General features: G+C 43.4%; 3 protein-coding genes across 3 annotated transcripts; 2 read left to right on the forward strand and 1 right to left on the reverse strand.

Moving 5' to 3' along the window:
• Positions 1-1,965: 1,965 nt before the first annotated feature.
• Positions 1,966-2,937, forward strand: LOC120380027 (olfactory receptor 11A1-like). The gene has a single exon (XM_039497532.1). It carries the CDS (start codon positions 1,966-1,968, stop codon positions 2,935-2,937), a length of 972 nt encoding a protein of 323 aa, XP_039353466.1.
• A 934-nt stretch (positions 2,938-3,871) lies between these two features.
• LOC120380028 (olfactory receptor 12D2-like) lies at positions 3,872-10,353 on the forward strand. The gene is given in 3 exon segments (XM_039497533.1): positions 3,872-3,934; positions 9,614-9,854; positions 9,857-10,353. Coding segments are annotated over 3 exon segments (801 nt in total).
• A 5,470-nt stretch (positions 10,354-15,823) lies between these two features.
• On the reverse strand, positions 15,824-20,449 carry LOC120380029 (olfactory receptor 5V1-like). The gene is made up of 2 exons (XM_039497534.1): positions 19,562-20,449; positions 15,824-15,904 (listed from the first exon to the last, which is right to left on the reverse strand). Exons 1-2 carry the CDS (start codon positions 20,447-20,449, stop codon positions 15,824-15,826), a joined length of 969 nt encoding a protein of 322 aa, XP_039353468.1.
• Positions 20,450-24,876: the final 4,427 nt, after the last annotated feature.

Consider the following 24,876-nt stretch of genomic DNA (forward strand, 5'->3'; position numbering starts at 1 on the left):
CTATTCCTGTTGGTTTTATGTTGCAACTGCTCCAATACTACAGAGATTTAATATAAATCCCCATGATATCTACTGAAATCTTTTAAAGTTAATAGACAAAGTGTCTCAGTCTGCGTGATCCAGCTGTCAGGGTGCTGTGTTTTGACTCAGAAAGCCTCGATGCTATTCCCAGCTATGCCAACACCTTTTTCATGATCTTTTGGTAGTCACGTCCCTTCTCTGTACCTCAGTTTCCTCATCTGTAAAATGGGGATAAAGACCCTTGTCATGCTGTGTCATGTGCTTTGAGATCTATGGCTGTAAATTGGCCTGGAGAGCCAGTTATCATTATTAAAGGCATGGAAACTTACTGCCCATTCTCTTGGGCTTTTGACACACACACAACACATGTGGAGAAAGGGAGATTTTCTTTGAGATTCAAATGTCTGTGGCATCAGTTTTGGTGTGACATTGTTTTAACAAACATCACAGCATTAATTCCCTTGTGAAGGTAATTCTCAGTACTCATTGGCAGCAGAGCTCATGGGAGATCCCAGCAGCAGAATGGGCTGGGGGAGGCTGCTTTCCCTGATAAACCTTGCAAGAATCCGGAGAAGGAGGCAGATAAGGGTTTGTGCAATGCAAACAATCATGATGAGCTGCAGGAGACACCCATCCCAACAGCAGCTTGTAGGTGTCTCTGGAGGAACTGAGAGGACAAGACTGACTGTGAGGCCAGACCCTGTCACCGCCAATGGGCTGCTTCGAGATGAGGATTAAAGGTCAGTGTCGACAGTCTCAGGGCAAACCCTCAATCTCTTCCTCAGATTCAGACCCTAATCTGAAAGACACTCCTCTTTAGCAGTGTCCTCCCTTATTTGACTGAATAAGGGCTCATCATGATGTTCTGCCAGGGAAACGGGTGAAACATAAAGGAGATCTAACTATACATCACTCTACTTAGCTATTTCCTACAGAACTATATACCTCTATATTGAGCATTTTAAACAATCCCGCTCTACATTCCTCTTGGTTTCTATTCTCTGCTGTCACACAGCCTTCCGGTATAGCCTTGAGCTAGTCATCCTGGGCCAGATGTTTTAAAGGTATTTAGGTGCCTAGTGTGATTTTCAAAAGCATCCAGCTACCTAAAAACCGTCTAAATCAATTAATTTTAATTACCCAGATGATTCTGAAAATCCCACTAGGAGCCTAAATATCTTTAAAAAACTGGCTTTGGATGCTTCTCTGGATAATTTGTTTTAGCCCAATACAGTTAATTGAGCTCAGTGCAGGAGTAACTAGGGAACTTCTTTGGTGTGTGTTGCAGAATAGATCAGATAAGATAACCATAGAATCATAGAATCATGGGACTGGAAGGGCCCTCAAGAGGTCATCTAACCTATTCTCCTCCAATTGAGGCAGGACTAAGTATTATCTAGACCATCCCTGACAGGTGTATGTCTATCCTGCTCTTAAGCATCTCCAATGACGGAGATTCCAAAACTTCTCTAGGCAATTTATTCCAGTGTTTAACCACCCTCACAGTTAGGAAGTTTTTCCAAATATCCAACCTAAACTATCATTGCTGCAATTTAAGCCCATTACTTCTTGTCCTAACCTCAAAGTTTAAGGGGAACAATTTCCCTGCTAACTCCTTGTAACAACCTTTTGGTCACTTTTTCCTTTTAAATAGATGAATCTCCAATTCAAAAAAAATGGGAACAGGTGTGGCTACATCATAAATTAACTGTGTTGCTGCTTTTTGGGTGAGGTTGTAGGGAATCTCTTTCCCAATACACTATGCAATGTCTGCGTGTGAAGCAGTTCCTCGCTGGAGAAAGGATACAAACTCTAATCAAAGTTTGCAATGTCAATTTTTAGGGAATCGAATGGATGGCAATCCACTCCCTTTAACTATATGATTATTCCTTTTTCTCAATCACCAGCTACATCACACAGGGAATTGTGAAGGTGGAAACCTACATGTACTTCATGGAGGAAGGAAAAGCAGAAAATCAAACATCTATCACAGAATTCATCCTGCTGGGATTTGGGAACCTCCCTGAACTGCAAATTATTTTCTTCCTCCTTTTTCTGGTGATCTACATTGTCACCATGACTGCAAACATGCTTATTGTAGCGCTAGTTGTGGCTGATCCACACCTGCACACCCCTATGTATTTCTTCCTGGGGAATTTGTCCTGCTTGGAGATCTGTTGCACCTCAGCCATTCTGCCCAGGATGCTGGCCAGCCTCTTGACTGGGGACAGAACCATTTCTGTAACCGGCTGCATTGTGCAATTTTATTGGTTTGGTTTCCTAGTGACCGCTGAGTGCTCTCTACTAGCTGTGATGTCGTACGATCGATACTTAGCAATATGTAACCCCCTGCACTATGCAATCCATATGAATAGCAGGCTCTGTATGCAGCTAGTAGCCGGATCTTGGCTAAGTTCATTCATAATTCTTAGCACATTAATATCTTTTATGTCACAATTAGCCTTCTGTGGCCCTAATGAAATTGATCATTTTTTTTGTGATCTCACCCCAGTGATTAAACTCTCCTGCAGTAACACCAGTCTGGTTAGCCTGGTGACTCTCATATTCTCCTCCATAGACACTGTCCCCCCATTTCTGTTGACCCTGATATCTTATGTTTGTATCATCTCCACCATCCTGAGGATCCCTTCCACCGCCGGGAAGCAAAAGGCATTTTCCACCTGCTCCTCCCACCTTATTGTGGTTACACTTTTCTACGGGACACTAATAACTGTCTACATGTTACCAAGCACCGGTGCCCTGAAAGCCCCAAACAAAGTGTTTTCTGTCTTCTACACGGTCTTGACACCCCTGATTAATCCTCTCATCTACAGCCTGAGAAACAAAGAGGTCAAGGAGGCCCTGAAGAGAGTGCTGCAGAAATGTAGGGTATTCCCAGGAAGTCAGAGAAATTGATAGAAATGGTAATAAATCAGTACACTCGTCAGAAAGGACCCATCTACATAGTCAAAGTTCTTATCAGTTAAAGCATCCTGTGGTATAGGAAGAAGATACTGAGGATATTTTTAGAGTTGTATCTCCCATTCAGTGTATTTATTTAGATAAATAATGGCAGATCCTCAGCTAGTATACATTTCGGTAGATTCATTTATTTCAGTTCAGATTGGAACCAGACAATGATCTTCCCCAAATATGTTTTCAAAAATTCCATCCTGAACTCCAGTCACCTTGGCCAAAATGAAAAGCACAGCTAAGTGCATGATGGGAAATGAAAACATTCTTTACTGTTCCCAGAATTATTTCAGTCTCTCTTACCTGGCAGGGGTTCTTCTATACTATGAGAAACAGGAAGAGTGGGGAAAGTATACAACCCTAGTCTGAATAGAAGAAATGTTCAAAGATGGGGTAGAGAAGCTAGGCCTCCAACTATCATTAAAAATCAGTGGGATTTGGTTCCTACATTTCCTAAGTGTGGATGATTTTTTTTTTCACCTATGGAAAATTTCAAAACTCTCTTTTTTTTTAAAAATCAGGATATTTTCACAAAAACTAAACCCCTCAGCCTGACAGAATACGGGTTTTAAATGGGTTCTGTGTAATCGCTTCAGAAATGCACTTTTCCTGCAGAAAATCAAACCAGCTAACCAGCGCCCAACCAGCCCTGTCAAAAGATGGTTATATATTAAATTACAATATTTGGGATTTTTAAATATTTTGTTCTTTTATTTCTCATATTTTATTTCTAAATAATATCCCCAAGTCTTTTTACATTGCCAGAATCCTATTCCATTTGTGATATCCTGTGGTTTGTGTTTCTTGGATTCTCCATTCGTCTTTGGAAAATACCCCAAACTGCTCTGATACCCTGGGTTTACAAGCCAGCGCCATAATGCTTGAGCTACAGAGACATTATGTGATACCACATATCTTACACAAGGCTCCAGTGAGTAAGGTATTGCACTTGAAATCAGATCACCTGCCTTCTGTTATTTATTCTGGCCTCAGATGGGGTCTTGGAAAAGCCACTGGCCTCTTTTTTCCCAACTCCCCTTTTGTCTGTTTCAGCTGTAAATTTTATGGGGCAGGAACATCCTCCCCCTATATGGGTTTGTGGATCACCCAGAGCAATGGGGCCCCACCTCTATGTCAGTCCTTAAGGAATCACCATGGTCAAATAGTAATAGTCCTTGTGCTTTTGGTGAGTTCTGCTGGTGTTGTCCTGGATATTATTTAACAATGTAAAATGACTCCCGCTTCTATCTCAGAAGTCCAACCCCACCCTAAAAAAATGAAATGAATAAAATCTAAAAAAAAAAAAAAATCCTACCCCAGAGCAGATTTTTTTTTACCTCCAAAAGGGAGAAGAACCAGAGACTTCATTAAATCTACAAGGGGCTTTGCCATTCCCCTGTTGATTTTATGTTGAAGTTTCCTAAATATAATAGTGATGGGCAGTAATCAGATAGATACTGAAATCAGAGAATCATAGGACTGGAAAGGACCTTGAGAGGTCATCTAGTGAAATCCCCTGCATTCATGGCAGGATTAAGTATTACCTAGACCATCCCTGACAGATATTTGCCTAACCTTTCAAATCTTTGAAATGTAATAGACAAAGTCTCTCAGTTTGTGTGGTCCAGCAGCCAGGGTAATACACTTTGACTGAGGATGCCTGGAGGCTATTCCCAGATAAGTGAATGCTTGCTTCATGACCATTTGGGACTCATTTCCCTTCTTTCTACCTCAGGTTCCTCATCAGTCAAACAGAGATAATGCCATCAGTGCTCCTGTGTAATGTGCTTTGAGATCAACACATGGAGAATGATCTGGTAGAGCTAGATATCATTATTAAAGGCATGGAAACATATTTCCCATTCTCTTGGGCTCTTGGCACACATACAGCATATGGGGGGAAAGGGAGGTTTCTTTTGGAATTCGAATGCCAGTGGCATCAGCTTTGGTGTGACACTGTTTTAACAAACACCACTGTATTAATTCCCTTGGGAAGGTAACTCTCAGTGCTCACTGGCAGCAGAGCCCACGGGAGATCCCAGCAACTTGCAGGGCCAGGGGGCGGTTGCTTTCCCTGATAAACCCTGCAAGGATCCAGAGCAGGAGTCAGAAAAGAATTTGTGTGATGCAAACAATCATGACTAGCAGCAAAAGAGAGAGACCAACCCCAACAGCAACATATAGGTTTCTACAGAGGTACTGAGAGGACAAGACTGACTGTGAGGCCAGACCTGGTCACCGTCGAAGGAGAGGTTGCTGCTTCATGATGAGGATTAAAGATTAGTGTTAACAGTCTCAGAGCAAAATCTCAGTCTCTTCCTGAGACACAGCCCTTAATGTGAAAGACACTCCTCTACACGATCAAATAGTCCTTTCTGGCTGTTAAATCTATGAATCTATAAATGAATAAATGTGGGGGCAGGGGTAGAAGAAAGATATATTAATGGTGTTGCTGCTCTTGGCTAGGCTGGTAGGGAACCTCTATCCCAATACCCTCTGCAACACCTGGGAGTGAAGCAGTTCCTTAGCTGAGAAAAGAGCTTGCAATCTCAATTTTTATGGAATGAAATGGATGGAAATCAACTGAGTTTAATAGTACAGCAAACTCCCTAAGTGAGTATTGCTTTTTCTCAATCACCAGGTACATCACACAGAGAACGGTGGAAATGGAAACCTTCATGCAACTCATGGAGAAAAGAGAAGGGGACAACCAAATGTCTATCACACAATTCATCCTGATGGGATTTGAGAAGCTCCCTGAATGGCAAATTCTTTTCTTCCTGCTGTTTCTAGTGATCTACTTAGGGGTGGTCTATGCTAGAGACCTTTATCGTTATAACTATGTCACTCAAGGCCACACCCCTTCTCCCACTAGAGCATTGTTTCCCGAATTTTTGGCTGAAATGGTTTCTGATGAAAATGTGGCATTTTCCATGAAAAGCAGTTTTGATGGACAATCTTCAACCAGCCGTATTTAACACATTATCAGACCTAAAATAATGCACCCTAAAATACTTTATAAAAACTATATATTATAAAGTCGCACAAAGAAAGGGATAAATAAGTAATATATTTGGATGAATAATGCATCACTGTTACCAATTTCACTCAACTATCGCTAATACAACAGATCAATTGATACTAGACTTGTCCGTTTAGAGAAGAAGTGATCAAGCTACAGATGAGCCATCACCAACATGTAGAAACTCCTAAGCACATACTCCTCAGAACCTGTAAAAGCAGCAAAGAATCCTGTGGCACCTTATAGACTAACAGACATTTTGGAGCATGAGCTTTCATGGATGAATACCCACTTCGTCGGATGCATGTAGTGGAAATTTCCAGGGGCAGGTATATATATGCAAGCAAGAAGCAGGCTAGAGATAACGAGGTTAGTTCAATCAGGGAGGATGAGGCCCTCTTCTAGCAGCTGAGTTGTGAAAACCAGGGGAGGAGAAACTGCTTTTGTAGTTGGCTAGCCAGTCACAGTCTTTGTTTAATCCCAGGCACACCGCACAATCCACTGTCTACAGCCAAGCACTGAGGTACAACCGCATCTGCTCCAACCCGTCAGACAGAGACCAACACCTACAAAATCTTATCTCTAGCCTTAAGGACAGGTGACACTTTATATGGGTTCAATCAGGCCACAACTTTATTACTAGATGTGTGGGACTACCTGGCAGGTAAAAGCGCACAGTGCAGGTAGGGTGATCAGATGTTCAGATTTTATAGGGACAGTCCCGATATTCAGGGCTTCATCTTATATAGGTGCCAATTACCCGCCCACCCCATACTTACTATCTGGTTTTTCATACTTACTATCTGGTCACCTCCTTTCCCAATGGAGTACCTGCACCGGATGTCTGCCGCACACTTACATAATGAGCAGCGACATTCTGACTCCTGTCCCTACTCACCATAACAAAGCCCTCCCTGAACCCGCTGTGGGGAAGGAGAAAAATCCCCACTCCATTTAGGCTTATCTGGTGGCGAGGGAAAAATTCCTTCCCAGGCCCCCCAGAAAGGAGTGACTAGTACAATGCTCATAGCAGGTTCTGACCAAAACCTGGTATTTTGCCACCTCAAGGGGAGGGAGGGTGCACGCTGCTCCACCTGGTCTGGGGAAAAGGGGCTTGTGCATGTGTTTATATAAATTTTGTTTCATTGTGCACTTATATTTTATATAAAACCAATAAACATGCCGTTAAAAAATCTCACTCATTTACACCAAGGCTACCCAATTTCTCCACTTTTCCTAGTTCTCATTGCAAGAGGAGAACCCCTGGCAGCCAGTGTTAGAGACAATGAAATAACATGGGGAATAAAAGTCAATTCAGCTGTAGCAATTTACACCAGCTCAGGCACTGCTTTTATTCATCTAAATAAATGCAACTCAAAGGAAGATGCAACACTAAAAAGTCCTCAGTATCTTCTTCCTTTAACGCAGGATGTTTTGACTGACAAGAGCTTAGATTGCTCCTTTCTGACCAGCAAATCGATTTATTACCATATAAATCAATATCTCCGAATGCCCGACATTTCTGCAGAGCTCTCCCCAGGGCTTCCTCGACCTCTTTTTTTCTCAGGCTGTTGATGAGGGGATTGATCAAGGCATCAAGACAGTGTAAAGGACAGAAACACTTTGTTTGAGGCTGCATCTCTGTAGCACTTTAATGAAGACTCTCTAAGCCGATGGGAGAGAGTTCTTCTGTCAGCTTAGTTAACCCAACTTCCAGAGAGGTGGTAGCTCTAGTGCAGTGATTTTCAAACAGACTTTCTGGGGACCCATTTGAAGAAAATTGTTGATGCCCACAACCCAAAGGAGCTGGGGATGAGGGATCAGGATGTGGGAGGGGCGCTCTGGGCTGGAACAGGGGGTTGGGGTACAGGAAGGGATCAGGGCTCTGGGCTGGAGATGCAGGCTCTGGGATGGGGCCAGGGATGAGGGGTTTGGGGTGCAGAAAGGGGTTCTGGGTTTGGAGGGGGGATCAGGGCAGGGGATTGGGGCATGGGTTTGGGGTGTGGAATTACCTCTGGCAGCTCCCAGTCAGTGGCAGAGCCGGTGCACCGGGGACAGCGCTGCGACACAGAAGCAGCCAGCAGCAGGTCTGACTCCTAGGTGGAGGCACGCAAGCGGCTCCACGTGACTCTCACCTGCAGGCACTGCCCCTCCAATTCCCATTGGCAGGTTCCTGCACAGCCGGTGCTTGGGGTGGGGGCAGCGCGCGAAGCCCCATGCCCTCCCCTTCCCGCCTAGAAGCTGGACCTGCTGCACAGATTCAGTACAGACATCCAGAAGTTCAAGTCAATAGGATCCTGCCTCTCTTTTGTATTCTGAACAGATGTTCCTGCTTTTTCTCTTCAGCACCCTTTGACTCCAGTGATTGTTATTGTTTCAATTACAAGGAAGGCCAGAGCGGCCTATGGCTGAGCTGTGAGGGAGCAGCATGCGAGAGTCACCAAGGATAAGATTTTCAAACTGCCTCAGATTCCTTTTGTAAAGCTTCTGATTCCACAAAGGCAAGTGCGTGGGAAACTTGGGTATTACCCTGAAAATTAAGGTAGGCTTCTAAACTAGGAGTTTCAAAGCACAGCACAGTTAAGAAGGTGGTAGGTTGCATAGATTTGTGAATTTCAAGGCCAGAAGGGACAATTATTATCATCTAGTCTGATATCCTGTATAACTAGGCTCGGCAGATTTCAATTTTTAAATATATATTTGATGGATAATATCAATGTTTATCTGTAAACATTTTTATCAATTTAAATTTTCACAGTTGTGTGAAATTTATGGGGGTCAGACAATAATTATGTAGCGACAGTGGCCAGTTTAAGCTTTATAACCCTTAAAACACAAATTTTTCAACATCACACATCAAAATATACAACAGAACTAGCTTTAAATCAAACTCTAATAAGTTCTCAAGCAGCATTTTTCTTACTATTAACAATCGAAAAAAATTTTAATTGGTTTGTGTGTTGTATGGTGAAATCGACATTTACTGAAAAAAGCTGATTATGCAGCATTCATTACAACACTTTTTATACACATTAACGTGGGACTCTAATAAGTTTTCAAGCAGCATTTTCCTAACTTCTACTGTGTCTAAAAATCTATTGTCAGTGGAAATATTTTTCCATCAGTTTGTGTATGCACATTGAAATAGCTGTTCACCAACATTTACTGACAAAAAAACTAATGCTTCCAAGCATATGTATAACATATGCCAAAGAATCCCATCAAATGATTCCTGCATAACTTGTATGTGAGATATAGCATATAGCATTTCAGTTTAAGACAAGCTGCCAAATTAGGACTCAAAGGACCTGGATTTTACCCCAGCTCAGCCACTCAACTGTTGTGTGATCTTGGGTATATTGTTTCCTCTCTTTTCTTCCCCACACACCCGTTGTCTCTCCTGTTTTCTTAGGTTGGAGAGGACTGGACTCGGGCAGAGCTATCTCTCAACATGTGTCTATACAGTGTAAATGGGGCTGTAATCTCAATTGGCACCACTAATTGCTACAGTATTACAAATCATAGTAGACGTGATGGGAAATACCCAACTGGATTGTTATTAGGTTTATTCATTGCAGCTTCCTGTAAATGTTCTAGGATTCCAAGCACATCTTCTTCTCCATGGTCACCATGCCCAAGATTTTGGCTGGCTTCCTCTCAGGGCACCAGGCTATCTCCTTCACCAGCTGCCTGGAGCAGCTCCATTTATTCCACTTCCTGAGCAGCACTGGAGCCGTGCTTCTGGCCATCATGACCTATGACTGCTATGTGGCCATCTGCACCCCACTGTGCTACACAGGGGTCATGAGCCCACGGGTGTGACTGCTCATGGCAGCGGCCCCTGGTCCAGTGGCTTCCTGAATGCGCTGATGCACACAGTTAAGAACTACCGGCTGCACTTCTGCATCCACCACTTCTTCTGTGACATCGAGCCCCTGCTGAGCCTGGCCTGTGGCAGCATCCGCCTCAACCTGAGCCTTTTCAACATCATCACCGGGGGCATCATAGTCATCCCCTTTATCCTCACGCTCCTCTCCTACCTCTACATTGTCTCCTTCCTCTTCCTGAAGGTACAGTCATGGGAGAGCAGGAGGAAGGCCTTCTCCACCAACACCTCCCACCTCACGGTGGTGACTTTATTTTACATGCCTGGTATCTTTAACTTAGTACTTCCATCTCTGGAGGATACCCCAGAGCAGAACATGATAGTCATCCTCATGTATAGCATCATCACCTCAGTCCTGAACCCCCTGGTCTGCACCCTGAGGAACTGGGAGGTGAAATCTGCCCTGAAGAAAATATTAGGAAGGAAACTGTTCCCTGAAGGACATGAATAAACTGAATAGTGATTTATAGTAAGGGATAGTTGTGTTTTGGACAGAGGATATTTGATTGCAGGGAATAAGAAAAATGGGTGGAAATAAACAATCAGTGGAGAACTGGTGAGGAATCCTTTTGTTTGACCAAAAGAAAGAAAGAAAGAAACAAACAAACAAACAAAAAATCAGTTGCCAACATTTGCGTGAGATGTTGGTTTTTCATGGAAGATGTGGATATTGCCAAAACTCAGAAATCTGCCCTCTAGAACCAGGATTTTTTAGTTTCAGGGTTTTGGTTGCCAATGAAATTTAAAAAAAAAGACAAAAATAGTTTTGTGTGAAAAAATTATGTTGAAATATCCATTTTTCATCAGAAAGTTTTGATGGAAAACTTTCATGCATCCCTATTAAGAAGCCCAGCCATTATTCATTTCTAACAATGGTCTGAGTCTGAGATTTTCAAAGGTGTCAGATGGAGTTAGGCACTTAAATCCCATGGGACCTTGATAAGAATTGGGAACCCATAAGTCCCTTTGAAAATTTCAGTCTCCATGCATAGCTAAATAATAAATCTACCACCCAACAGACTGCAGAACTCAACCCTACAAAGCATCTAGCTCCCACAAAGATCTAATCTGTATCAATCCCTTGCAGTCCCCCACCCATGTCCCTCTACTTCAGCCCATACAAATAGAGGTTCCTTGCAATGTGCCATGAGGGTCAACCAAAAAGGGCTATTATGGATCTAAAAGGAAGAGAGATGTGGGGAGCTCGTTCTACAACTGAGGACTTCTCACTCAGAAGGCTTTGGGCTAGATAAATAAAGGCATGGAGGCATTCCAACCCTCCATGATATTGGATAAAGTTAATAGGAGAGCAACAACACTGACTAAAAGGTCTAAGAAAACCATGATCTGCCAGGAAAGATTGAAAAAATTAGGTTAGTTTAATCTAGACAAGAGAAGACTGAGGGGCAACATGTTAACAATTTTCAAATATGTAAAAGGTTATTATAAAGTGGAAGGTGATGAATAGTTCTCTGTAACCACTGAGTACAGGAAAAGAAGCAAGGGGCTTAAATTGCTGCAAGGGTGGTTTACGCTGGACATTAAGAAAAACTGGAATAAATTGCCTAGGGAGGTTGTAGAATCTCTTTCATTGGAGGTTTTTAAGAGCAGATTATAGAAACACCTGTCAGGGATGGTCTAGATAATTCTTAGTCATAGACTCATAGACTTAAGGTCAGAAGGGACCATTATGGTCATCTAGTCTAACCTCCTGCACAATGCAGGCCACAGAATCTCACCCACCCACTCCTGTAACAAACCTCTAACCTATGTCTAAGTTACTGAAGTCCTCAAATCATGGTTTAAAGATCTCAAGGTGCAGAGAATCCTCCAGCAAGTGACCCATGCCTCACGCTGCAGAAGAAGGTGAAAAACCTCCAGGGCCTCTGCCAATCATCCCGGGAGGAAAATTCCTTCCTGACCCCAAATATTGCGATCAGTTAAACCCTGAGCATGTGGGCAAGACTCACCAAACAACAACCAGGAAAGAATTCTCTGTAGTAACTCAGATCCCACCCCATCTAATATCCCATCACAGGCCATTGGGCATATTTGCCTGCTAATAATAAAAAATCAATTAATTGCCAAAATTAGGCTATCCCATCATACCATCCCCTCCATAAATGTATCAAGCTTAGTCTTGAAGCCAGATATGTCTAAAATAGCCACTACTCCCCTTGGAAGGCTATTTTAGAACTTCACCCCTCTAATCATTAGAAACCTTTGTCTAATTTCAAGTCTAAACTTCCTAGTGTCCAGTTTATATCCATTTGTTCTTGTGTCCACATTTGTACTAAGCTTAAATAATTCCTCTCCCTCCCTGGTATTTATCCCTCTGATATATTTATAGCGAGCAATCATGTCTCCCCTCAGCCTTCTTTTGGTTAGGCTAAACAAGCCAAGCTCTTTGAGTCTCCTTTCCTAAGACAGGTTTTCCATTCCTCAGATCATCCTAGTAGTGCTTCTCTGTACTTGTTCCAGTTTGAATTCATCCTTCTTAAACATGGGAGACCAGAACTGCACATAGTATTCCAGATGGGGTCTCACCAGTGCCTTGTATAGTACTGGCATGAGTGCAGGGGACTGGACTAGATGACCTTTTGAGGTCCTTTCCAGTCCTACAATTCTATGATTCTATGAGTTAGCTCTAACCTCTTGGTATCGGGAAACCTGAGAGCCAACTTCAGAGTAAGATGATCAGTTGGGTCATGCAGTGCTGGAAGGGGTCCCCAGAGACCTCGAACAAGACCTATACCAGGAGCACTGTACTGGGGAAAGCATGGACATCTTCCTGAGTGCCTGTAACATGTGATGGTGGGGATCTGGCGTTGGTCCATGGAAGGGGGAGGAACTGAGCCAGAGGCAGATGGTGCCATGGTCAAGTAACCAGGTGCAGATGATCTAAGGGGCTGCACTGGAGCTGGGTGAGGGTCTTCACACTCAAGCAAAGGTGAGAGCAGTACTGTTGACCTGCAGTGATCAGGAGAGACTTCTCTGTGACCATCAAAGAAGTAATCAGATATGAGAGTCCCTGAGCAGGCACCAGAGTCAACGGTGCAGGGTTGGGGGTGAATTTCACTCCCAAGAATAAAGAACAAAGGTGCCAAACTCTTCAATTAGCTCAGCTGGACCCAGAGGGAGACAGACAGACCATAGGGGAGGTGAAGATCTCTGCCCTGAGGGCTGAATCTCACAGGCCTTCTTCTACTGATTGCAGCAAGAAGATACCCCAAGGAGAATGATACCAGCCTATTCAAAGAATTGGGTGCTTGCTGCTTGTTCAGCTCAGGACAGTGTGGGGATGTTAATGCGAAATCTGTGGTGTATGTTTTAAATACATAGGCCTTGTGTCTTGTGTACCTTTTGGTACTGAAGAAATCTGAAGATTACATACTATTATTGTTTTGTTAGCATAGTACTTGCTGTATTGCTATAATGAAAAGATTGTGTGTATATTTATGAGGAATCTTTATTAACCCTCAAATTGTCCCTTTAATAAACTTGAAGGTTTGTTTTTAGTCTGAGCAGCTTTACTACATTGTGGTATCTTTATTCCAAACTGGAGCAACTCCAAGTACTGGCATCTACAGCTGTCCCAATTTTCATATTTACCTGATGTGTTATTGTCCACAGGTGGGTGTTCCATGGTCAAAACAGGACTAAAATTGAATTATTGTGGGTATTTGTGAAATCCAAGTTGGCTAGGCTACACCAGGTCAGCCTTTCCTCAGATAAACAAAACCAAAACTAGAAAGAGACCCTATCCCACCCAATTTTAGCCAAGAGGCTTTGGTTAGGGCACTCTGCTGGTAGACAGGAGACATGGGTTCCAGCCCCTGCCCCAAGTCAGGCAGGGCTGTGGTCCTAACCACTGAGACATTGAGTATAATGGGACATCCTTCCAAAAAAGTTTTGCCCCCAGCTGTACTTTGTGTGAGGGGAGGGGGTAACACTTTCCAGGGGGACTCTAGGTTGTGAGGTACCTTATCACTGCCTGCCCTGAACATGAAGCAATCTTGTCTATGACTACTTTGGTTCAGCTCCTTGAAACCAACAGCCTCTGAGATCTCACCCTCTCTGTGCAGAGTAGTGCTTTGTACACACCAACCGCTGAGTCTTTGGCATGCTCCCCGCAGCATTCAGCCCCTGTCACTGGACACACAGTAATTACCAAGTCTGGCGCCTCCAAAGGTTGTTTGGCTCAGCTATGCATTCACACTTTGCTTACCATTACAAATGGAAGTTTATTACCTAAGGTAGAGATTGAAGGGATGCTGAATAAGGAGAGTGGAAGCAGCTATGATTACAAATTCAACAGAAGTATAACACGCTTCTAAGTGACTAAACATGACTTGAGCAGGTTAAAAATCTGCCTAAAATTAAGTAGCTCTCCTAAAGCAACACCTCAGCATCATCAGCCTCCAGGGCCAGGATTCAGCTCTCATGGATGCAAAAAGTACGGTGCTTTTTGTCCTTCAGTGTGGGACCAAAAATGTCCTTTTTCCTCCTTATAGTCCAGTCAACCATTGACACCTATTCTTCTTGTTTGCTCTCCAAAGTGCTGCTGCTATTTTGCTTTTCTCATCCTCTTCTTAATTTGCTTTTCCTGTTGACTTCAGATGCAGATGAATGTCCATTCCATCTGATTTATCCTACTCTTGCTGCATCCCGGGCCTAGGCAGACAGGTAACCCAACGTTTCTTTGTTTGGGCAAACCTTGTTCATCAACCCTGCCTAGTTACATAGTCTGAACATGTTTTTGATACACATTCTTCTTGAATTACACTCTGTAGCCTTATTGATGATTGATGACAGATGATTGATTAATTGATTAATTAATATTGATTATAGATTAATCTCTTAGAGCACAGCGGTCAAGAAAGTTTCAGTCTCCTGAGGGCTACAGTATCAGGAATATTGTTATCAGTATAATTAGAATGAGAGACTCTAAGTACACCACAAGAAAAAACTGCAGTTTGCCAGAAGTCCCTTTATTAGCAAATCCATTAAGCAGATAAACAATCCCACAAACACCAAAGTACAACAGAAGATAGATAGATAGTCCAAAGTAGTTAGCCCTAGGACCAGAATCACTCACTTTTCATCTCTCCTTCTGGGAGACCCTGGAGTGTCAGTCATTATCTTCCCCATCATCATCTTCATTGTCATCACCATCACTGTGATTGTTATGCTGGCGTCTTTCATTTCTCCCCAATACACAGGCTGGGCAATACCTTTTGATCCTGTGTTATGCTTACTCCTGCGAAGGCTCACACAATGCATAAGGGTTCCAATCTCTTTTTCCTTGTCCTTCCTTATACTTTCATACCTCACTAATTTAAAGGTTCCCTTGTTCTCAATGGCTATTCCCCTTCGTTCCTCTTCTTCTCACTAACATCTACATCAATGAGTTCCCACAGCAACTTGAGGTTATTACAGAATCCCACAAAATGTAACTAAGAGGCATCTTGTGGTATTAACTGGCACATTGCAGCATATTTTTCAGTCAATATCTGCATAATTTCCAGAACATCAGCAAATCTGATGAGGTTCAACAAGGACAAGTGCAGAGTCCTGAACTTCGGAAGGAAGAATCCCATGCACCGCTACAGGCTAGGGATTGACTGGCTAAGCAGCAGTTCTGCAGAAAAGGACCTGGGGATTATAATGGACAAGAAGCTGGATATGAGTCAGCAGTGTGCCCTTGTTGCCAAGAAGGCCAATGGCATATTGGGCTGTATTAGTAGGAGCATTGTCAGCAGATCGAGGGATGTGATTATTCCCCTCTATTCAGCACTGGTGAGACCACACCTGGAGTACTGTGTCCAGTTTTGGTCCCCTCACTTCAGAAGGGATATGGACAAATTGGAGAGAGTCCACTGGAGTGCAACGAAAATGATGAGGGGGCTGGAGCACATGACTTACGAGGAGAGGCTGAGGGAAATGGGGTTATTTCGTCTGCAGAAGAGAAGAGTGAGGGAGGATTTGATAGCTGCTTTCAACTACCTAAAAGGAGGTTCCAAAAAGGATGGAGCTAAGCTGGTGAAGCACTGGAATTGGTTACCTAGGGAGGTGGTGGAATCTCTCTTCTCAGAGTTTTTTAAGGTCAGGCTTGACAAATCCCTGGCTGGGATGATTTAGTTGGTGTTGGTCCTGCTTTGAGCAGGGGGTTGGATTAGAAGACCTCCTGAGGTCTCTTCCAACCCTAATCTTCTATGAATCTATGATTTAACTTCTTTCACTGTAATCTTACACTTCATAATTACAGGGTTATCTTTTGGACCACAGGTCATGGCAACCTGTTTCAGGCCTAAGAGCTTGTGTGACTAAGCTGAATATCTTATATATCCCACCCATCATCCTGGTGTCATAGAGCCTGAGCTCTTAGCAAACCAAGCCAGGCTCAGATTTTTCACTGATGCCTAGATCTTCTGAGAGCAAGTCTCATTAATTTAATTGTTATTGCACTAGACAGCATACAAAAATCTCACCCTAAGAGTCAGACCTAAGACAAGATTGCAGGCTTCATGGTTCTTTAACTGCTCATCACAAAATAGGTCAGACCCTTCCCCAGCACTTTGATCAATAGCAAAATATCTGATTCCCCAAATCTGAGTGAATCAAACACAGGGTTTATTCTCCCACAGTCTGGGGCTGTCAAAGGAAAGGCAATTAAGTCCCCACATTTTATTGAAATACAATGTGAGCTAGATGTCTGGTTCAGACCAGCAAGTGATGCATGCTACAGAGGAAGGCAAAAAATTCCCAGGGTTTCTGGTAATCTGACCTGGTGAAAATTGCTTCCAAACCCCAAACATGGTGATCAGTTAAAGCCCATTACTGAAGCATCTGTGTTCCTCATAATCCTTGAATATATGTATTTATTCTGGAGAAACACTGGTCAGGAGGGACAGAAATGCAGGCCTGTGCCTCTAAGAGGGGACAGCTGAGGAGCTGGGAGCCCTTGTAGAATCATGGCAGGGAAAAAGAGGTGTATTTTATGCTATGACATAGATGGTATAAGAAGTGGGATCTGAGCCTACACCGGAGGCCTTTGATCTTTAAATTCATGGAACATGTAAGAACTAGACAATGGTCCTTTCCTCAGGTCATAGCTGCAGGAGGTTGGTGTTGGCATAACTGGGTTGAGGAGGAATTTGTATTCACCTCTGCTGAAGTATTTCCCAGGAAATTCACTTCACCCGTATTGTCCAAAAGGACTATGCTTTCCTCTCACATCATTCAATATAGTCCTTAGATCACCCAGGCTCACAATAATACATCACCTTTACATTTAATACAATGGACTCCAGAGATACTTAAACTTAATTCAAGTTGTTTTCAAGGATATTGCAGGAAATTTCCATCTCTTTCCCAATCAATTATTAAACATTATCAATTGAAAGAAAAGAAAAGATAAAAAATAATATTAGCTAGACAAAAATTCTGGCAACCTGGTAAGTATTATTAGTTGTATTACTATTAAATCTATATTAACATAATATCATGCAAAGTCATTAATATCATTAGGTTTGTGGCATTATGATTTATGTACTGATTGCATTTTCTTATTTCCTTAGCACTGACTACATGTTCCCTCTTCCCTGAAACACAGACATGGCGTTTAATCCTGCTGAGCTCAATGGCAAAGACTTACGGACTTCATGGGTGTGAAATCAGAGCCATGAAGTCAGCCCCTGCCCCACAAGAGCTCCCAATTGATAACACAGACCCAGAACAGACAAGATGTCTTATTTGGGGAAGCCCCAATGTAGTATCATTGTTGGGTTTGTCAGCACAATGCAATTGTACACACTTATTGATATTAATGATGATTAAGGCTCCATGTTTGTCATGGAGGTCACGGATTCTGTGACCTTTTGTGACCTCCATGACTTCTGCAGTGGCCTGTGTGGTTGACCCCGGAGTCCCCTGAGCAGCTCGGGCAGCCCCTGGGCCAGTCACATCAGCTGCTGCTGAGGCAATCTTGGGCCCTCCCAGCCCCAAGCAGCAGGAATTTGGGTAGGGGAGGGGCTCAGGGCTGGGGCTTGGTGTGTGTGGGGGATGTGTGGGGTATCTGGGGGGGGGGGGCTCCCTGGAAGGGCAACAGGAATTCAGCTCGTAGCTCCATGTGCTGCCTCTGCCTGTGTTTCCCAGCCAATGGGAGCTGCAGACCTGGGGCTTGGGGTGGAGCAGAGGCAGCACGTGAACCTAGGAGCTGGAGGTCGCCACTTCCCAGGAGCCAAGTAGGGAGGTCGCCGCTTCCCAGGAGCACCCCCATTATCCTCTCTCCAGTACCCCCAACCCCTGGCCCAGGTTTTATTTAGGGGTATATAGTAAAAGTCATGGACAGGACTGGCCATGAATTTTTGTTTACTGCCCATGACCTGTCCATTACTTTTACTAAAAATACCTATGAGTAAAACATAGCCTTAATGATGATTGATTTTTGTGCTCCTGCATTGTGATGGGGGATCCACCCCAGACAAGATCTGAGCAGGTTGAAAATGTCCAATTGAACTTATAGGCTGTACTTGGAGGAGAGTCATGGCCACATAAAGTTTAATTGATGTTGAAACCCAGCTGGTTAGGGCCAGGCTAGGAATGTACAAATCCATGAAGCTGAGAGCAAGAGGGGGCTGTAGGAGGAGCTCTGCAGCCATTCCCCATAGAGAAAGGAAGTTGGCTAGGGACAAGGAGGAGTTCTAGGGGGAGAGTGAGCCCCCAGGATCCTGTCCTGGACTACGTAGTTTGGTGAGAAGCTGAGAGGGGTGAAGTAGCCACTGTGAGTGGAGGAAGCTCAGACTGGTGAACCCAGAGGTGGGCCAGGAGATAGAGAGGTGAAGTAGGATCAATCCCAGGCTAACAGCAACAGGATCTGAGATTGAGCAGACTGTGGTTGCAGGTCATAGGGTCCCTGGGCTGCGTCCCAGAGTAGTGGTGGGCCCAGATTTCCCTACCATCAATTAGGAAAGTGGTTCCAGACATAGGCGTGGACTGGAAGACTGCCTGACATGGCATACGGACAGCTTGTCCAGTGCATCTTTGACATCCTGGAAGGGGAAAACTAAACAGTGACCTGACCATCATGACAGAGGTCCATGTTATGAAGAGGGAACTCCCAGAGAGAGAGAGAGAGAGCGAGAGAGAGGCCAAGGTGTAAGCATCCACCGGGAAGGAATGCCAGTCCGGGTGAGAGCTAATCCCCAGACCCAGCCACAAGGAAGTGGCCTAGTGGTGAATGTACTCTGTTACTTACATATTTTGAATTTGATCTCTTATATCTATGTAAGTGACTCTTGGGAGAAAGTGCTTGTGGTGGTCATATGCATGGAATTAATATAATCTTTTAAAATCTGGACACTAAATCCCTTTGGAATCAAATCACTTCTGAAAATCCCATTAGGTGCTTAAATGACTTTGGAAACATCACCCTGATTGACTCACCCAACGTCACACATGAAGGCTGTGGTGGTGTCAAGAACTGAACCCTCTTCTGCAATGAGCCAACCCAGTACCCCACCCAACGGGCCATGCATTCCCTGCCCTCTATTACTGTTTCTAAAGGAGAAGGGACATGCTTGGAAATGCTGCCCTTGATGGAGTGGAAAATCTCAGCCTTTGTTTCCACCCATAAGTTTTTTAAAGGCCTCCTTCACCTCTTTGTTCCGCAAGCTGTAGATGAGGGGATTGACAAGGGGAGTGACCATAGTGTACAGAGCAGCCACAGCTTTGTCTCTGTCCAGATAAGCGGAGGGGGGCTGGACGTAGGTGTAGATCACGGTGCTATAAAAAAGCGTCACCACCATCACATGAGAAGAGCAGGTAGAGAAGGCCTTGCGCTTCCCTGCAGCAGACCGGATTTTCAGGACAGAAGAGACGATGTAGACATAGGAGAGGAGGGTGAGGAGGAAGCAGCCTATGCCCAGGAACACACCAGTCACCAGGGCCAAGGTTTGGTTGTAGCTTGTGTTGCTGCAAGACAGCTGAAGCAGTGATGGTAGCTCACAGAAGAAGTGGTTGATAATGTTGGGCCCACAGAAGGACAAATGGAGCAAGGAGAGAGTATGTGGCAGAGAGATTAGGAAGCCCGATGCCCATATGCCTACTGCCAGGCGGCAGCAGGTCTTCCAGCTCATGACAAGGGAGTAGCGCAAGGGGTGGCAAATGGCCACATAGCGGTCGAAAGCCATGCCAGTCAGCAGCAACAGCTCCGTTGCCAGGAAGGCGGAGAAGAAATACATCTGTGCCAGACAGCCTTGGAAGGAGATGGCCTTCTTTTGGGCCAGCAAGTTCTTCAGCATCTGAGGCACGGTTGAGGTCACGCAGCCAATGTCCAGCAGGGAGAGGTTGACTAGGAAGAAGTACATGGGGGTGTGGAGTCCAGGCTGCGAACAGATGACTGTGATGATGGAGACGTTCCCAAGCAGGGCCGCGGCATAGGCAGATGCAAAGGCGACAAATAGTATCAGCTGCACCTGAGGGTGGTCAGAAAAACCCAGCAGAATAAACTCAGACACATCTGTTTGGTTCCTTGCATCTGCCATCCTGATAATCGTGATCCTACAAGGCTGGCCAATCGGCTTGAGTGCGTGATTGATTTCTGCCAATGGAAGTCCCTTTTTGGAAATTCCAGGGGTGTAATTTCCATCCAGATATTTCCAATAAACACAGTGGGATCCACATACGCATACCTTAGTTCACTGCATGGTTCCTTTTCCTGTAGAACTAAAATCAGAATCCTTTGTATTAAATAAACTGTTGTCCCTCATTGGAGTGTAGAATTTCTACAAAACATATCCTTGAGCTGGCTATAAAAATCAATGCACCGACATTTCTCCCTACTGTTATAGAATATTATAGGATTTTATAAGTAAATAGCAAGATTCTATAATATAATTTCACATTGCGATACCTGTTTCTATGCAATAATATTGACAGGTGTCCTGGGCTGGACATACATGTCCTTTTGTCTAAAAAGACTCATCTCTTCAAAAGAATCTAAGGAAGTGGGATGTGTAAGTACTACTTTATTTCAATGTGAGTTCAGAGCTTTAAGATCCCTGTAAAAGGAAGATGGGGGTGGTTGAGTAGCCATTGTAACAAACTACTAAAGGAAGTAGTGGAGTCTCCATCTCTGGATGACTTCAGATCCAGACTGGATGCCTTTCTGGAAGATATTCTTTATCCACACAGCTCAATGCAGGGGCATAACTGGGTGGGATGTAAGGGCCTGTGATACACAGAAAGTCAAATTACATAATCTATTGATCCCTTCTAGCCTTTATCTAGAGAGAGAGAGAGAGAAGTGTTATTTTCCCCTTCACACAACACAGAAGGAGGCAGGAGTAAATATACTTAGACCATCCATGACGGGCGTTTGTCTAATCTGTTCTTAAAACCTCCAATGATGGGGATGCCACAACCTCCCTAGACAACTTGTTACAGAACTTAACTACCCTTAGAGTTAGAAAAAGATTCCTTCTTGTCCTCGCTTTAGTGGATGTGAACAACTGATCACTGTCCTCTTTATAACAGCCCATAGCTGCAATGATATATTGCATCTTTATTTTGCTATAACTGTGTCCACACAAGAAAGAATTATACTCCCTACATAGTACAACTGGGCATGACTGATTTTTTTTCCCATCAACCATGTATTTTTCAATGGAAAATGGCTTTTCAATTAAATGGATTTTTTTTTGCAGAAATTGTTTTTGTCATAAAGTTGAAAAAACTAAAACTATTTTTTTTGTTTTGTTTTGTTTTTGGCAAACCAAAACGTGTCCAGTGACAAATTCCAGCAGAAAAGAAAAATTTTCATTTTTGTCAAAACTGTCTCAGATTTTTTTTTTCATGATTCACCTACAAAATCAAGCCCTAGAGGATAATCTGCATGAATAAGGGTTGTAGCAGTTTGTAGTAAGAACTTGGATTGTGATGCTGATTCTCATCTGCAGTGTGCTAAAGGGGGAGATAAAATGTAAAGTGTTATATAAGATGAACAGATTATATTATTGATTATCAATTGCTAATCACTAGTATGAAACTGCAGCAAAGAATCCTGTGGCACCTTATAGACTAACAGACGTTTTGGAGCATGAGCTTTTGTGGGTGAATACCCACCTCTTCGGATGCAAGTAGTGGAAATTTCCAGGGGCAGGTATATATATGCAAGCAAGAAGCAAGCTAGAGATAATGAGGTTAGTTCGATCAGGGAGGATGAGGCCCTGTTCTAGCAGTTGAGGTGTGAAAACCAAGGGAAGAGAAACTGGTTCTGTAGTTGGCATGCCATTCACAGTCTTTCTTTAATCCTGAGCTGATGGTGTCAAATTTGCAGATGAACACCCGTCACGGATGGTCTAAGTATATTTACTCCTGCCTCATTTCTATAATGCTATGAAAACAAAACCTTCGGAACATTTTCATGAAAACAGAACTGTGTTGAGAGAGTGGTGGGTATCACCTGGGGTTAATAAGTAGTCTGGATGGGAGAAACCCAGCTTTGAGTCCCTATTCTGCATGAATCACAGCAGAATTTTTTTCCAGCCAAGGATTCCAATTCAGGCAGAGGACAGATTGAATATCATTTTTCCACACCCCCAGCTCCTACCCTAAGCACACAGCTACTGAATCTCTCTTTCTTTGTACCCTGTACCCAAAAAACTTCCAGATGAAAGTTTCGTGGAGACTGATATTTCTTGGCAAAACAGCATATTGTTTCAAACCAGTTCTAGGAATAAGTTATAACTATGCCTACACAAGGAGTTGGTACTGTATACCTCTATTGATTAAAAAAAACATGGTCATAACTAAAATAGTTATACTGGTAGAAAGTCTGTGATAAACCAGCTCTTACGCCACAAGAAATATGGGATTCTCTTCAGTGTAGCTACGCACATAAGTAAGAAGTGCAGGGCCAGTTTTCACTAATATTTAGGCAAAACTCCTTCTGATGCCAGTGAGATTTTTGCCTGAGAAAAGACTGCAGAAGTCGGGCCATTATCTCAGACCCTGGAAAACAAGATTTTGATCTCAGTGACCCCGGTGTGAATCTGGAGGGTCTCTTCAGAGCTACTGAAATCAGAACATGGAGGTACTTACCTGAGCCCCATAACCCTAGCACTGGAAAACCCCACAATCTAAAATGTATTGATCCTTGTGAGGCCTGGAGGAATTCCATATTTACATCTGTAGAAACAAAGGCCAATTTTCCAAAGGTATTTAGGCACCTAAAAATTCAGCTAGACACGTAGTACGATTTTCAAGGGCATGGAAGCAGGTGCCTAAATCCTTTTGGTTTCAATGTAAATTAAACCATTATGTACCTGGCTTAGCCACAATCACACAGGAAATCTGCAGCAGAACAGAGAATTGAAGACAGGTCACTCATAACTCCAACCATGCCATAAGCACTGGGTCAATCTCCCTTCTTGAAAACAATTGCTTTTGAAATGCCCATTGGGTAAGTAGCTGCATCTTTAGGTGCTGAAATACCTTTGGAAACTCTGGACGCTGGCCCTTTAAGACCCTATCTAACTCTCTGCTCTGCTGTAATAAGATAACATCTTCAGTGCTCATACAGAAGCATTTACCTTGGTCATAAGTACTGTTTCCACTTGCTTCTCGTCCCCACATTGCTTATAAGAAGTGACACAGGGTGCGCCTTGCACATCTGCTAAAGGATGGAAAAACCCAACCCCCAAACACATACCAAGCCCATCTTTGCTCAAAGCAGAGTGTGGGTGAAGTGACTCATCAGCAGATCTATCATATAGAATACCCAGACACCTCACTCCCAAGGTCTCATTCCCAACAGGCTGCAGCACAGAGATGAGTAAAAATCAGGATCAGAGAATTTCAGTGGCATTTGGCTACTCAACTCCCTTGGGCTCCACTGAAAATCCCAGACATAGACAATTATTCTCAGCTTGTTAGTTTTCAAAGCAGATGCAAATATCTTCCAATAAACCAATGAAGAACGTTTGTGCTTTAATGGGGCTAAATGGAAAGGTATAGATCTCAGAGAAAAGAATGCTTACAGGATGGGGGATGTAATCCTGGGAAGCCGTAACTCTGCAAAAGGCCATAGAACTTTCCCTTAGAATCATGCCAAGCCACTGGGCTCAGTTCAGGTGCTGAGGGGAGGTACCTCTAATGAGCCCCCACCTTGCAACACGGTGCCCCCTACTGCTGTGCTGGAGCATCAGAGCCAGCACTAAGGCCAAGGAGATCTCTCTCTCTCTCTCTCTCTCTCTCTCTCTCTCACACACACACACACACACACACACACACACACACACACACACACACACACACACAAAACCTGAGCTACCTAGCCTGCTCACTGAAGTATTCTTGCTGGTTTCCCATCCAAAAAACCAAGCAGACAAACCCTGCTTAACTTGTGAGATCTCAGAGACTCAAATGAAGGATGTGGTTCAGATTTTCAACACAGTTTAAGGCATTTGGGTGCCCAGTTCACAAGAAAATTAATGAGATTTGGCTGCCCATATCCCCTTCTTTTCTTTAAAATCTGAGTCTCGACATACAGTTCCGGGTGCCATCATTTAAAATCCTTGATAAAGTCGAGTGATTCATTTCTCACTGATGTAACTGGCGCTGGATGACATTTTTGTCTCTACAAGTTTGTATGTGTCTGTGTGATAGAAAATAGCTTTTTAGCCAAAACAAAAATGTGGTGGAGGTGGTGGAATCTCCATCCATAGAGTTTTTTAAGGCCCAGCTGGACAAAGTCATAACTGGGATGATTTAGATGGGCTTGTTCATGCTTTTAGCAGGGGGTTCAACTAGACGACCTCCTGAGGTCTCTTCCAACCCTAATCTTCTATAATTCTATGCTTTTATAAAAATCGTCTGAATTTACATTGACCAAATGATAATCCATTTTTTGTAACTTTTTTTGGTTTTCAGTTAAAAAAAACAACTTCAGTTTTTGTTTTACTTTCCAGTA

This window comes from Mauremys reevesii, linkage group 13 (assembly GCF_016161935.1).
Source record: "Mauremys reevesii isolate NIE-2019 linkage group 13, ASM1616193v1, whole genome shotgun sequence".
Classification (NCBI taxonomy): Eukaryota; Metazoa; Chordata; order Testudines; family Geoemydidae; genus Mauremys; species Mauremys reevesii.

Excerpts from the sequence above, each read along its gene's own strand:
- LOC120380027 (XM_039497532.1), top strand. The coding sequence starts at position 1,966 with ATGTACTTCATGGAGGAAGGAAAAGCAGAAAATCAAACATCTATCACA.
- LOC120380029 (XM_039497534.1), bottom strand. The coding sequence starts at position 20,449 with ATGGCAGATGCAAGGAACCAAACAGATGTGTCTGAGTTTATTCTGCTG. Across the intron at positions 15,905-19,561 it reads ACAGCTTGCGGAACAAAGAG|TTGAAAGCAGCTATCAAATC; the intron begins GTGAAGGAGGCC and ends CCTTTTAGGTAG.